The 15,061-nt window shown below is 43.4% G+C and overlaps 1 protein-coding gene across 2 annotated transcripts in view; it reads right to left on the bottom strand.

Annotated features, from left to right (window-relative positions):
* The window catches only part of thada (THADA armadillo repeat containing), a 100,941-nt gene that overhangs the window by 35,367 nt on the left and 50,513 nt on the right, over positions 1 to 15,061 (bottom strand). For both annotated transcript variants that reach the window (XM_029450333.1, XM_029450334.1), the window contains exons 29-30: positions 14,008 to 14,176; positions 1,039 to 1,142 (exon numbers count right to left, since the gene is read on the bottom strand). In XM_029450333.1, the coding sequence (XP_029306193.1) occupies positions 1,039 to 1,142; positions 14,008 to 14,176 (273 nt within the window). The remainder of the gene's footprint in view (positions 1 to 1,038; positions 1,143 to 14,007; positions 14,177 to 15,061) is intronic.

The raw sequence follows: 15,061 nt of genomic DNA, 5'->3' as shown, positions 1-15,061 counted from the left end.
TGAAGAGTCAGAACAGAAATTGATTTTGTGTTGTCTACCTTTGAAAATGTAACTCTAAAATCAGTGTGCTGCTCTTCCTCTTCTTCCTCTCTGTGTTTACTGGCGGATCACAAACTAACTTCAAAAAGGTGCATATTAAATGTATATGAGTGTGTAGATGCTGTACCTTTTAAGTCAATGTAAGACATTTGGCTTTGTGTTATCAATTATTATTTAATTATCGGAATGATACACAATATAAATTTCAAATCATCGGCCCGATATACATTGTATCGGACTGGGCCTGAAGAGCCACCACAAAGTCAGCTGCAGTGAGCCACACGAGTCTCCAGTCATCGCTGCAGCGCTTACAACCTCTTTGAGCCAGAAAAATTCCAAAATGACACAACAGAGATGCTGTGAGGCCAAAACCCAGCACTGACTCAGACCAGACGAACAATGCATTCCGTCCCTTTTGGAAGGTGGCCGTTTCAAATTAGTGGTGTTCTGGAAGAGACGGGAGGTTTTTCTTTTTCCAAAAACAGAGATCCTCTGACCTGCGCTGTCCTTAGATCTGGGCGCCGGGCTCTGCATGATCAAACGGACAGACGGTGGGGGGCGCTCTGGTGAGCAAGAATTCACCTCGTCATCTTAATAAAGGCTCATCAGTGTAACCAAGCGGAGCTAGCGGGGCTAGTGTTGCTAACCCAGCGACCCTGTGTTATCTGCTGGAGACTGGAGACCCAGGCCTGACCTCGGCCGGGCAGGGGGGGGGGGCCGGCAGGGTAATCTGTGCCCCATCTTGAGGCCTCGATCTTGGGCGAGAGGGCCAGAGGTAGGAGGGGGGGGGAGGGGAGGAAGGAGGGGTGGGGGGTCTGCGGATGGGACAGCAGGCGGTCGCTTTGAAATGGAATCCTGGGCAGGACATGAAGCGGACACGGCCAGGGAGGGGATGAACTGTGAGACAAGGAGCTATTCTTCTGGTGAGCGAGTTGCAAAGGCGGGAGGGATGCTTATCTGTCCGTGCATGTGTGTGTGTGTGTGTGTGTGTAGGATTACCGAGAGGCAAGCCACATGCGCTGACGGAGGCCTTCGGTGATGCCATTTCCTGCTGGCAGGGGTCTGTGCGAGTCAGTCTGGTAGGAGCGCAGCAGGAACAGCACCTGCATACACACAAATACACACACTCTTGAATTGATACACATGTGAGAACTATGATCTATTACATTTAAACGTGAGCCGGGGATGGAGCTGCAACGATTAGTCCATCAGTGCAGAAGTATATGTACAGATATAAATAGCAGAAAACTGTTTTCAGCCTCGCACATAAGGAGATTTCCTGCTCATCTCTGTTCTATATCATATTAAAGTGAATATCTTTGGGTTTTGGACCAACAAAACAAGACATTTAAAAAGGCATCACCTTTGACTGGGATGGACATCTAACACTATTTTCTGACATTTTATAGACCAAACGATTAATCGAGAAAATAATCTGCATGTTGCCGACCCACTGGCTGTAATGTTGCTGAGGCTGGTCATCCACAAGAAGAGACGTGCATTCAATCCGAGTTGTTGGATCTAACAGCCAGAGGCATGAGCGTGTTAATACTACACAGTAACATTATTTAACCAGACCCCCCGACAACCACTCCTGTCACTTGAGTTCTGGCCCCTGTCGAGGAAATGAGAGGATACGTAAACACCAGCAGTGACTGCACTGTGTGTAATGGTGACAGAAAAATGTTAATGAATTCTCAAAAAGTATGTTTCCCATTGAAGACCAAATCATTCTTCTCATTGTGGCTGATGTGACAGTGTGTGACTGAGTCAGTTTGTAGCAGGTGGACTGGTGGTTGGGAGTGTTCAGAGGCCAGGACACAGGCTGGCTGGCTGGCTGGCTGGCTGGCTGGGGTGTGTATTCTGGGCCTTGGTAAGTATACTCTTTAAGCCGGGGCCACGGCCACAGACCAGTAGGAAGCCATTCATTACACAGTGCAGGGAAGGAAACGTGGGGAAAAACCAGGCCGACCACGTAGCACCAAGCCTGGCCACTGAGTCCTGGCCTGCCCCTTCTCTTCTCCTGCCGTCTCCACGCCCAGGCAACACCCACTGGCTCATACAAACAGCAAACAGCTTCCACACCCCTGGGTCCTTCTTCCTTTCGCTGTCACTCTCTAAGGGCTTTTCCACCTCCAAGGAGCCAGTGCTGGAACAGATTCCCAAACCAAATATTGAACCTTTCCAAGTGATTCCACTGTCACAAAACTGGTTCTAAAGGATTACTCATACTTGAACTGGTCTCTGCAAATATTTGCTGAGCTTCTTATTGACTTCCTTAAATATCATGTGACTTGACAAATTCCAAAGTGAGCAACAACCAGTTTTGCCAGGTCACGGCTCACCTGGGTAGAACTTTACATGTTTGAGCTGTTGACACAATCATCTCTTTATGAATCTTGTGTTTGACAAAAGAGCATGAACAGATTCTAGCAGTGTTCCATCAGCCCGTTAGTTTAAACGCACAATATGTATTTTTCTGCCACTAGGGGTCTCGGAATCAAAATAATAACAAAAAACGGACTTTGGTGGCGTTGTGAAGTAGCGTGGGATCATGGGAGTTCTCGTCTTCACCACCATTGCCGTCAGCTCCCGGTTAGGATTCTTTCAGTGTTCATCATTCAGGAGGTTTTAATCTGCAGCCAAATTATCCGCAAAAAAAAACCTGAATATGTTGATTAAAAACAAAAATAAACACTGAATAAAAAAGTTTCAACGCGTTTACCCGACGCGACTCGAAGGTTTCTGTGACGTGCGATGACTTAAAATATATAGTTAAAAACAACCAAGATCTTGAAAGTTTATTGTAAAAATGGCTTAAAACTGGATAAAAAGTCAATTTATGACAGCTTCTGGCAGATAACTACAACGCTGGCGCTCAAAGGGGATAAATCCCCATTACTGAACACCAAATGAAACAAACCGTTACCTTGATCAAAATGATGGATTTCTCCGTTTGAGAAATGTTGGAAACTGGCAAAGTACTCAAAACGGTATTTAAAATGGTAGTTCCCGCGACAGTAGGTGTAAGGTAAAAGGTAAAAACTATATAACATAGGTCTAGAAGTTTTTAGTTTAATGCAGAGATTGAACATAATATATATCAAATGCGTCCTTGGAGAAAGTGTACTAATATAAAGGTTATACATTTGAAAAACTTAGTGGTCAATGAATCGTCTGACGTGGCGTTAAACTCAAGCATCGTGTTTGAGGTGACGTGGAACTTTCTGGACTCACAAACTTGGTTGTTTTTTTTTTGCTTACAGGCTGATGGAACAAACCAAAGGCTCTCGGTGGTTGTTGGGATGCTTTGTGTTCAGTGCTATTACATCATGTTATGAAATTGGTGATCTAATTCAGAAGCGCAAGGTGGCAGATTAAAAGGTTGAAGCACCAGTCCCAGCGCTGGATCCAGTGTCGGTGGCAGAGCCCTCTGTTTTCATTCTTTCTCCCTCCACTCCACAGCTACACCTCATCCACCGGTTTGGGAAGTCCCTGCATGGGAGGCTCAACCGGCTCAATCCAGCCCAGCATGGAGAAAACCGGAATATTTATAGAAAATGCTGCCTCCCTGTTCCTCCTCCCGAAGACAGAGCAGAACTACACCCCATGTGGGAGGAGATGCTGGGATTGGATCAAGCTCAAACAAACGGGAGAAGTTAAGACGGCGGCCCAGATACCTGGAGCAGGCTTGTTGTTGTTCAGCAAATTTCAGGATTTTTTCCTTGACCGTGTCTAAATGTGGATTTCTTTTTTTCCTTTTGGGGTTTGTTTTGAATACCCTTATAAGGCAGAATGCTTAAATTAGGCCTGCTACAAACCACTACACCTGTAGGGAATGTATCACTGGAAATATTACTGTTTTAAACCAAACTACTATACACTTAGAACACCTACAAGTGCATTTTATTAAAGAAGGTTTAAGACATTTAAAGAGCAAAATAAATAAAAACTTGCTGTGGCAGTGCTAAATATGAAAAATATCAAAACCTATTTGTACGCCTTGTTTTCTAGTGAGGCGTTTAACTGCATGTGTGTGTGTGTGTGTGTGTGTGTGTTGCAATAAGCCTTGCTCCTCTTTTGGGTCCGGTAAAAATAGTGGTGGTGGATGTGAGGTCCCTTCAGACTCTGTTATCAGCCTGCCCTGCCGTCCCTCCCACTGCCGCAACCACAGACTGACCACACGCTGAAGCCAGCACACACACACACACACACACACACACACACACACACACACACACACACACACACACACAGAGTAAGTGCAAGTGCAAATAATTGCACACCAATTCATGCCTCAGTCTAGTAAAACACATGCACAAAGAAACATATAAATCGACATTCATATAAAAGCAGATAGAGGTTAGGCAAAGTATGGACGCGCCCAATTAGGCAAAAAGAGATCCCAATAAAGACGAGCCAAATATAAAAAAGAAACAAACACACTCTCTTGCTCTATATAGCCGTACTCTTGCACAAACAAAGCTTACATATGCACTCCAGACACAGTCCCTCACATATGCATATACACACGGGCGTGACAGCCAAGTCATTTAGTGGCGTGTGTATGTTTGTGCGTGCATGCAAGAGCTGTGTTACTACATTTTGTCAAAAGTTACCACAGTGTATCTCTACTAGCCCCAAGGGAGCTGTTTGTTATTCCCATTATGTCCAGAGACACGTATATATATTTGTGTACTGGCAGCATGAGCTGTGTGTGGAAAGGCGACGTTCAGTATCTGCTTGCCATCACTCCTGCTAGCGTCTCCTACAGCAGTAAAACCCAGGGGTCAGATCACTTTCAGTTCCTTAACGACAGAGCCTTTGACCTAGTTTTCCTTTTGTTGAATGTAAGCTAAAAGGAGTTCAGTCTACACAGATCTCTTTACATTGTTGACCATGTAGACTCAACTCCAATTTCTGCATTAAGCCATCTCATCTGAGCAAAGAAACATGATAAACAAACTATTACAGAAAATTCTGCAAAATGATTTTCTTTCTAAAGTAACTCTTAATTTATCTAATCTATTTCAATTATCTTAAAAATGTACACCCAGTGCAAGATTTGAACATTACATACCGTTTATAACTTTGAATTATATTGGTTTCTATTGTTGATATTAAGAGCTAAGGAAAAAGTCTCAAATATGGGTGAATACAACGAACAATGAATTCTTGACCTCAGAATTAGTAACAATTTAAACTTCTTTTTTTTACAAGATCATTTTGTGAATCTACCAAATACACTTAATGGACAAAAGTATTGGGCCACATACACTTTACACCTACAGGAGCTTTTATAACATCCCATTCCAAACTAGGCATTAATATGAAGTTGGTCCCCCTCTGCAGCTATAACATCTTATAACAGCGTCCACTCTTCTGGGAGGTTTTCTACAACATTTTGCAGCGTGTCTGTGGAATCTTTGCCCGTTCATCCAGAAGAGCATTAGTGAGGTCAGACACTGATGTTGGACGAGAGGGCTGTTCTAGTTCCTCCCAAAGGTGTTCAATGGGGTTGAGGTCAGAGCTCTGTGCGGGCCAGTCAAGTCCTTCCACACCAAACTCATCACACCGTGTCTTTATGGACCTTGCTTTGTGCACTGGGGCAGAGTCATGCTGGAACAGAGAAGGTTCTTCCCCAAACTGTTTCCACAAAGTTGGAAGCATAGAATTGTCCAAAATAACTTAAGATGGTAAGATGAAGCATTAAGATGTTGGTACTGATATTAATGCCAGAGCTGGTTTGGAACTCTGCAGAACTTTGGCGACCTTTACGCACTCTGCGCCTCAGCACTGGGCGACCCCGCTCTGTAACTTTACGTGGTCTGCCACGTCGTGGCTGAGTTGCTGTGGTTCCTAAACGTTTCCAGCTTTGCAATAATACTACTTACAGTTGATCGTGGAACATCTAGGAGAAGAAATTTCACGAACACCAACGGTGCATCCTATTAAGTACGGCACAGATACGGAAACGAGGAATGATTTCCAATGCTATTTTATACTATTTTAATTCTTCTATTTCATATTATTTTTAATGCTACTTCACACTGATTTACATCAACACTGTGATTATTGTACTGTAAATGCTCTGTCTAATTTAGTACTCATTTTGATGTTTTTGCTGTGAAGCACTTTGGGCTGCAATTCTTGTATGAAAGGTGCTATACAAATAAAGCTTATTATTACAGAACCACGTTCAGTGAGCTCTTTAGAACGAGCCATTCGTTCACACATGTTTGTAGAGGCAGACTGCATGGCTAGGTGCTTGATTTTATACACCTGTGGCAATGGGACCGAATGAAACACCTGAAACCAATGATTAAGACGAGTGGCCCAATACGTTTCTCCATATAGTGCATGCTAAGGTCAGGTCTTAAACTGGGCGCCCTCAGGAATTTATAGAGAAGTTGCAGGTCAGTGAAATGTGATCGCACAAGAGATTAGAAATAATATTTAAATTAAAATTTAATTCATATTAAAATCAGATTAATACGACCACCAGTTTAAAAGTGGATGGTTAATCTATTACAGGGGTGGCCAACCAGTCAGAGGTTAAGAGCCAAAAATGTTACTATGTTACTGCAAAGAGCCACATCATACACACAGTTACAGATGCGCACCCCCCCTCTCATTCTCTCTTTTGTTCTCAGCCTTTCTCTGTGCTCCCTCACTTTCTTCCTCCCCTCTCTCACACAGACAAAAATTAAAATCTAAAACTTTATACACACACACACACACACACACACGCTCAAAGACCCTCCCTCCCAAAAACACACCGTTGTGGTCACTCCAAGCAATTCTTTCACACTGTGTGTCAGTCAGAACAGATCGATACTTTGATTTCACGTGTTTCAGGGTAGATAACACCGACTCACAGACGTATGTTGACCCAAACATTGATAGTAGCTTGAGCGCAGTCCGTTTGACATTAGGATATTTTTCCATTGGCACAGTTTTCCAGAACTCAAGGGTCCCTTCACTCAGAACAGGTTTCAGTCGGTCTTCCTCAGAAAGTTCAATCATCTCCAACTCGGCCACCGCCTCGTTCGTGGCTTTCAAACAGTCCGTCTCAGCATTAAAAGGGTCGACGAGGAACGTAATCTGTGACCTTTTCAGCTGTAGATCATGGAACCGGGTCGCAAAGTTTTCGTGCAGGGTTTCAACCAATGTTGCATTTCGGCTTGTCCGCTTGCTTTTAGCAGAGAGGGATAATGCGCTAATTCTCCCTTTTGAAGAAGTGTCTTAAACAGTTTCAGTTTGTTAACAAACACAAATACACTTTGCACTAGGTCAGACAGCATTTTTATATGAATATGAACTCTCCCACTCTAATAAAACGTCCTATGTTCGTCTTCATATTTTCGCTTAGCTAGTGCATTTTCCCCTGCCATTTTAGGATCGAACTCAGATGGTCAGATAGTGTTTACTCAACGATAGGTTTTTCTCCCCTTGAAGGTGATTGGTTCACTGCATTGCAGGCATTTTTGTGATTGGCTCTTGGGCCACATCAAAATTAGATGCGCTGTCATGCTCTCATACTGACAGCACACATACACACATGTACCCTACACACAAATACAATTCGATATGAACTGAAGAGCCGCATGAAACTGAGCAATGAGCCGGGTTGGCCACCCCTGATCTATTACTTCATACTATACAGAAAGGTGCCCCAGTAATGTTTAAATGCAACCCAGTTAAGGTGGTAAAGAAGATTCGTACACATAGTGTCCAACCCTAAAGTTGTGTTTCTGATCCATGTCCGTAAACACAGTGCATGGCAGATTTCCTTATGTGGCCCAACTATCTTACAATGTTACCACTTCAGGGATAATGTCTGACACCAGTTTCAAACACCAGGGATTCCCTCTGGATTAGACACATCTCATGTCACTAAGAGCAAGCTGGCTGGGTTTTCAGGCCCACGCATTTTTTCACTGGTTCAACCTCGAGGGTTTTCTCAGAAAGCCCAGGCAGACCTCTGGCCAAAGGCAGTCGATGTAACAACAAACCAAAAGAAACTTATTGGAAGAGAGCAGAGAAGCATTTGGGAAAACAACACTCACATCCCTGCTGCCAGAGGAAAGGAGACTGCGATACTCCTAATTCTCAAGCCTCCTTCTCTCTCAGTCTCATTTAGCCTCTGTTGTGGAAATACACAAAGGATTACATCCGTCGACTTGGCCCTCCTCAAACCACCAACGGCCGCAGCTTTAATACTTCTGGCCTGTACCAGGCGTTGTGGGCCAGGGCTGTTGCTGGCGTGTGTCGAGAGCAGAGTCCAGTGTCGGGTTGGGTTAGTGCCGGCTTGTCCGATTGGCTCGTTAAGCTAGGTTCTGGTTGTGTCAACAGAGGTTTGGGGCCCGCTGGAGTCAATTGAAGTGCTTCCAGTGTGCTTTGAGATGCTTCATCAAAGACAAGGGCCTTACTCAGGCCATCCAGAGGACGGCACTGCTTCGAGTTAAACAAATAAATCAGGCTTGCATTCAAAATATGATATCAGTTAGTTTTATCTTATATGATTGTTACTTTAATATGGTGTTATTATTAACCTTAGGTTAATGGAGAACCTACAGTAAGTGTTCTATTGCCAAATGTTGTCATAAGACTTTTTCACCCAAGTGAACACAGCAGGGTCTGTGTCTGTACACGTCTGCTCAGATCAGCATTTAAAACTGACATTTCATGGCCAAATCATTTCTTTCCAAATGATTCTCTTTAATCAGCATATTTGTCCGTGGGGACAAAGGAAACTCACATGATTCCTTCATATTAAGCCTGCTTACTGTGTGTACCATCACTGGTGTATAATTGTGCTCTGGCAGAATAAAAAACTGCCACACAACAGAAGACTGGTCTCTTGAGTAAACGATAATTTCTTCCAGCTGGTTACCATGTTAGTAGTTAGTTCTCCGGCTACAGAAGTTCACCAGCTAGTCGTGCAAGCGATCACTACATCACCAAGCTTCCATCTGCTGTTTCCAGGACGACATACGCATGAACTTCACTTTCCAGGCCTTTACTAGAGCCAGAGAAATGTCATTTGGGCAGTAAACTGAGCCCAGAAGGGCCAGCGGTAAATATCACACCTGAGCATGACAGACTCACACACTATAGCTGAATAGACTAATCATTTCATAAATTGGCTGGCATAGCTAATATTAAACTAGAATGGTATTTAGAGAGCGCAGACCTCCGCAGAGGCCAATGGTGCATTCACATGCTCCTCAGAAGGTCTCATTTCCAGAGTTATCAATGAAGAGCAAAGGAAACGGAACAGGTGACCCATGAAATGTGTTCCAACAGTTTTTGCTGCTTTTCCGACCTGAGGTTAACGCAAATGAAACATGATTTTTGTATCTACCTTGTGATTCGGATCGGCTCTGAAATTAAATGTGTTCTTCCCTGGCTCATGCTGCACCCTTTCAACAAGTTTCATGGAAAATCGGCGCAGTCGTTTTCCCGTAATCCTGCTGACAGATAAACCGAGCCAAAAACTAAACCTCCTTGGCTTAGGTTAAAAGCAAGTACTTCAACTAGCAGTTTATTTATTTATTAATATATCGTGGAGCCATTAGAGGTCCTGAAAGTATACAACGGCCTCAAACACAAGTCGGTCACAAACAGAGGTCTGATCGTATCGGTTCATACCGTTCAATTCAGCATATAACTCAAATGCCTATCCTCAATGACGTAGCAGAAGTGTAGCATTAGTAAGAACGGACTGGAAGTGGGTTGGATGGAAACATTTTCTCATGTGGTTATCAGCCCTCTGTGTGCGTGTGAGAAAGTCAGCAGGGTGGTACAGCCGGCCTCAGTAGCTGTGATGGTTCCCAGCTCCACACTTGGCCCACTAACAGTTGTTCTTTGACAATAACAGAGGAAGTCATTTCTCCCTGGAGCAAAAACATCTGCTACCTGTTACACACGCACAAGCATATTAACATACATTACGCATCTCCCAAGGATAAACACACCACCAGAGTCTAGTGTACTGGCACACACAGTAGTACACACACTCACTCCTCTTCCCTCGGTCTGTTCTTTTGAGGTCTAAACATCTTAGCTCCCCATCTTACACATGACCACAGAATATTTTACACACTCTGTAGAGCGCATGGCCACTATCTCCTCTATGTTTCTGTGTGTACGCTGCAGCCCTCTATCTCTGCTTTACTATGTTTAGACCACTTCACCTGCATGCGGCTCTACAGCTTCCTGCTATGACCCTTTTCCACACCTCCTTACACATCTGCCTCCAACAGATGGCCCCTGAGATATACACAAAGTTAGCAGGACTACTGTCAACTCTGAAAAGCCCTTGAATCACATGTATGTCACATTACACTGTCATGGTAGATCCCTTGCATGAGTTTCTGCTCATTATACCACAGTATAGACCGTTTCAATAGAACTGCATAGCTTGCCAAAAAGCTTTGGTCCATGACACCTTCCCCATCAGCTGACAGTGACATACACTGCAACAGGAACTAAACTGGGACTCATTTAGAATGTTTGTTAAAAGGGTCTCTCAGGAGGGCTGGATGCACGTTTCAGGTCCGATACTTTGAGTATCTGCTGATACCGATACCTGATACTGTCCTTTTCCCTCAAAGCTGTTAAGTCATTTGTATGGATGCACTTTGCTTAACCTCACAAACTGTCAACTAGTATTCTACAACCCTAAAGGAAGAAATACTTAGCAAACAACATGACTCGCGTATGTACTACGTGAGTCATGTTATATGTATATGTATGTATATATATGTATACTGCTGCTTGTTTTTATTAGAGCTGGGCGATTTGGAGTAAATCAAATATCATTATATCTTCGACCAAATGCCTCGATATGGATATTGCAGCGATGTTGTAGGGGTGACCATTGGTGCTTTCACAAAATATTTCACAATGAGATTTTTTGATGGGTAATTATCACTAATGTGGATATACTGAAGTGTTTAAAGGCAAATAATAGAAAAGCTAGAACAAACTGGTAAGTTCAGAATTTATATCCCTTTTCTGTAATGCAGCCTTTAAAAGCAGGAAAATGCCGTATGTATACACTATTACAACATCCCTACCACAGTATCATGAGAACAAAGAGAGAGGTTAATGATTCTCTCTCGGATACTTTACTCCTCACAGTTTTATAGCATTTCAATACTTTACAAAATGACCATTAACATTACACCGTTGTGCAGCAAATAGAAACATGCTACATTAATAGAAGGAGCAAACAGAGTTTAAATTGGGGTATAACAAATAATCATAAATTCTGATGGCATGCAGACAAATATAGGAGTGATGTGTGGACGCGTTGAGGTGCAGCAGAAGAGATGCATCTACAGATCCAGTATGATGAGCTTGTGTGCTTTCAGTGGAAGGAAAAAGGAAATGAAATGGCCTAGAAAGGGCTGCAGGCATCAGCTGTGCTGTAACCCAGACAGACATTTCTGTGTACAGCGAGCACGACCGCTGCGTCCTGCTCGCTGTACACAGTAACAGCCTGTCCTGAGTGTGCACGTGTTGCTGTTTTTATTCCCTTTTTAAAAGAATAGACTAACAAATAGGTATGTGGCAGAAAGGTACAGACATCTCCATACTGTTGACCCAAAGATATCTTACATAGCAACAGTAACTTAAGGGGGCGTGGCTTGGAAAATGCCAATTGTAGTGGGTTAGGGTCATCAAGGTGCTGAGACCTCTATTATATTATGTTAAGTATTGGTAGATGGAGAAGGAGCTGAAGAGACAAACGCAGAAACCGATCAGGAGACATCTGGGGAAGCTCCACACATGGCTGCCATGACAGGAGAGCAAACTTAAATCCACTCCCCTCCTGAAATCTCCTCTAAGAAGGCCCACCTCCCCTCCTCCTCCTCCTCCTCCTCGTCATCCTTTGCCTTCATCCCACAGAGGACCTCCCTGCCAGACCGCTATCAAACCATAAGCGATCGGTGCAGTTTTCATTACAGTGTCGACCCCGGTTCTTACCGCTCCACACCCCCCCCGCTCCCACACCGACTCCATCAGTGGCGTTCGATAATAAAAGGCTCGGGAAACTCCCCTCTCCTCTTTTCCTCTCCGCGTGTTGATATTACCGACAGACTGTTTGGTTGTGTTTGTCAGAGTGTGATGACAGAACTAAACACTGGTATTTACCCTGCGATAACCGCCTTGTCTGGACAGGCTGTGGAAACTGGGTGTGTGGGACTCACAGAGAATGTGTGTGTGTGTGTGTGCTGAGGCCTGATGCTCCATATCTATAATCTCTGTGTGGGTGTGCATATACACATGTTATGATAACCGCTTTGGTAATTGCATTTTGTCTTTGTTGAGTGAAAACCTCTCAAGTCCATTTGTGAAGACCTTCATGTTTTAACTTGAATTAAAGGATACTTATTTATAAACAGGACAATTAACCTAAGAATACGGGAGTGTGTAATAAAATATGTGACGTGCATCTCTCCACATTTTAATAGCTTTTAAGGACAATTTCATCGCTGTACAGAGAGAGTATTTTTTAGGAGTGGGCGACATTGACAATATTAGTTTCCAGATGATTATCACAGCATGTCCTAATAATGACGTTTGACGATATAAAAATAATTTATTGAAAAAAACAAACAGACATTGATTCAACTAATTATGTCCTGCTTCAGTAAAGCAAAGTCCTAACTGCATATACAGTATACACACGGAGTACACCTGGAGAATCTATTGAGATTCAATACAACAGCTCTGCCATAAATTCTAGATTTGCATAATTGCATAATAAGTGCATGAATTTACATTGAGAGGTATTTTTGTCATCTATATTTTCATACATGAGGGGGGCAGAATATTAGAAACATGATGTTGCACCTCATCACTAACCGATGATCGACAGCATCCGGTCTTCCTCAATCCCTTCAGGACATCCCGACTACACTGACATGGTGGTAAATACTTTGTCGAACCTATAGAAGACGCATTTCCACTTCCTCCAACTATACAAAAGTGAAGCCGAACTATCCCAAATATAGACGCCGCAATCTTGCACTTTTGAAGTCATTTGGAGTCAGAGTCTGCGCTGCAGTGATCAGGGGGCTAAAGCCACAGCATCGAGGTCCTGCCAACAACACCCGCCCGACCTAACAACCGAGCAGGGCCACAGCTTTTGTGAGCCACCTAGCTGCTACGTTAGCACCACGGTAGTCACAATCACTAACCACAATATCTATACTAACCATAAATCATGATCAAATTGACGCACGTTTTATTAATAATGAATCGAATTTCAAAAATGTCGTCTGCTTTGAGAACACACAGCGGTCAGACAGCGCTGCTCAGCTAGCTAGCGGCACTTTCAGTGACTGTGAAACATAGACTGTATGTAAAGATATACAGTTCTTTATGTTGCAAACAGACAATAGTGGTTATGGAAAGTTAGCTAACATCTTCTCTCGACATTCCTACTCTACGCACAATTTCCGAGCCTCCAGTCATGTCAGTCATGTCAATCATGACGTGTCGATCCCTTTTTATAACACTTGAACTTACATCAACGTGATAATGACGACCTAAAATGACAGAAACCATCTTCGGGAAAAAAAATTATTTGACTTTTTAGCCGCTAACATGAAGAGCGGGCTTTAGGACCTATACTGCAGCCACCCACCGGGGGGCAATCAATGTTCTGGCTCCACTTTTGGGGAGCTTTCATGCCGCCCATCTTCATATACAATCTATGGTCTAACCTCAATAATACAAATAGGATGGACGGAATATTCGAGGCTCTTTTCCATATGATTAACATTCCAAGAGAGTGGGAGTGTGAGAGTGTGTGTGTGTGTGTGTGTGTAAAAATAAACACTTGTGGTAACTTAAGGAACTTGTGATTACAGCCCCCAGTGAATGTTATGGCATGTTATGTATATATGAGTGTATTGGTTTATGTTGATGTGTGTGTAGGTGGGTGCAGACCTGCAGCAGAGTCCCGTGGACGTGGTTGTGTTGGACTGTGGGTCCGGGCTCTGCAGGAAGCTCCTGCAGTAACGTGTGGACGGTGGATGGGACCTGGGTGACCAGCACAAAGGGGACGAGGGCCCGAGCCGCCATTTCTCTTGTCCGATACACTGCTGAGCGGCCGCATCTGCACAACACACACATATAAACACACACATATAAAAGGGCTGCACCATTAGTGTCATGGAAAGTTATTTACATCATGGAACATGGACAGCTTGGTTGTTATCATAATCTTTTAGTCTTAGGTTTGTCATTTTCGCAGTTCATGAGTTGTTTTTGTAACTGTTGAGTTCAATTTATTTCACTGCATGTATTATCATCATTATCATTTTGCACTGCAGCCACATTATGTCATGGACAAATGACATAGTGTGGACTTATTTAATTGAGAAAGCCGCTATTTTTACACTTACATTATGTAACATCACCATCTTTTCCCCTCGCTATGTCTCTCTCTCCTATTGCAAAGGCAAGAGGATCAGGACCTATAACTGCTCCCAGGCCAACAGAGGACGGTATCACTCGAAGTCAAACATTTTAAAATCATAACTGAGAAGGAAATAATCTATTCAGAGTTGTTTTTGCCTGCATATATTTCTCTCCCTCTTTTTCTTTCTTTCTGCAAGCACACATCACTGACAGTATCCACCGGTGATGGTGAATGTGGCCAGTTACCCTGAGTGCAGGCTAAAATTAACCTTGTTTACAAGCTGACAGTCTTTCCTTATCCAATGTCATAACACTGCCATAGCTGACAGGAGAGGGAAGGACAAGAAGACCTGAATAAGATAGGGGAGGGGGCAGATCTAAAGTGTCAGAGCAAGAGTTAGTGCTACTGAAGGAAAGAGACAGCATTTCTTTATATGTGCAAACAAACAGCGCGCTGTAGTTCAAGGTAAACTCCTTGAACTATAACCTGACCTCCCTTATGGCAGTCACTGTTCCCCAGACTGACTTGTGTCCGAAACAACACCAAACTATTCTTCAGATTTAATGGACAAAAATAGTT

The sequence above is a fragment of the Cottoperca gobio genome, chromosome 15 (genome assembly GCF_900634415.1).
Source record: "Cottoperca gobio chromosome 15, fCotGob3.1, whole genome shotgun sequence".
Classification (NCBI taxonomy): Eukaryota; Metazoa; Chordata; class Actinopteri; order Perciformes; family Bovichtidae; genus Cottoperca; species Cottoperca gobio.
Note: the sequence above shows the minus strand (reverse complement) of the source record. Positions and strands in the feature narration are given on the sequence as shown.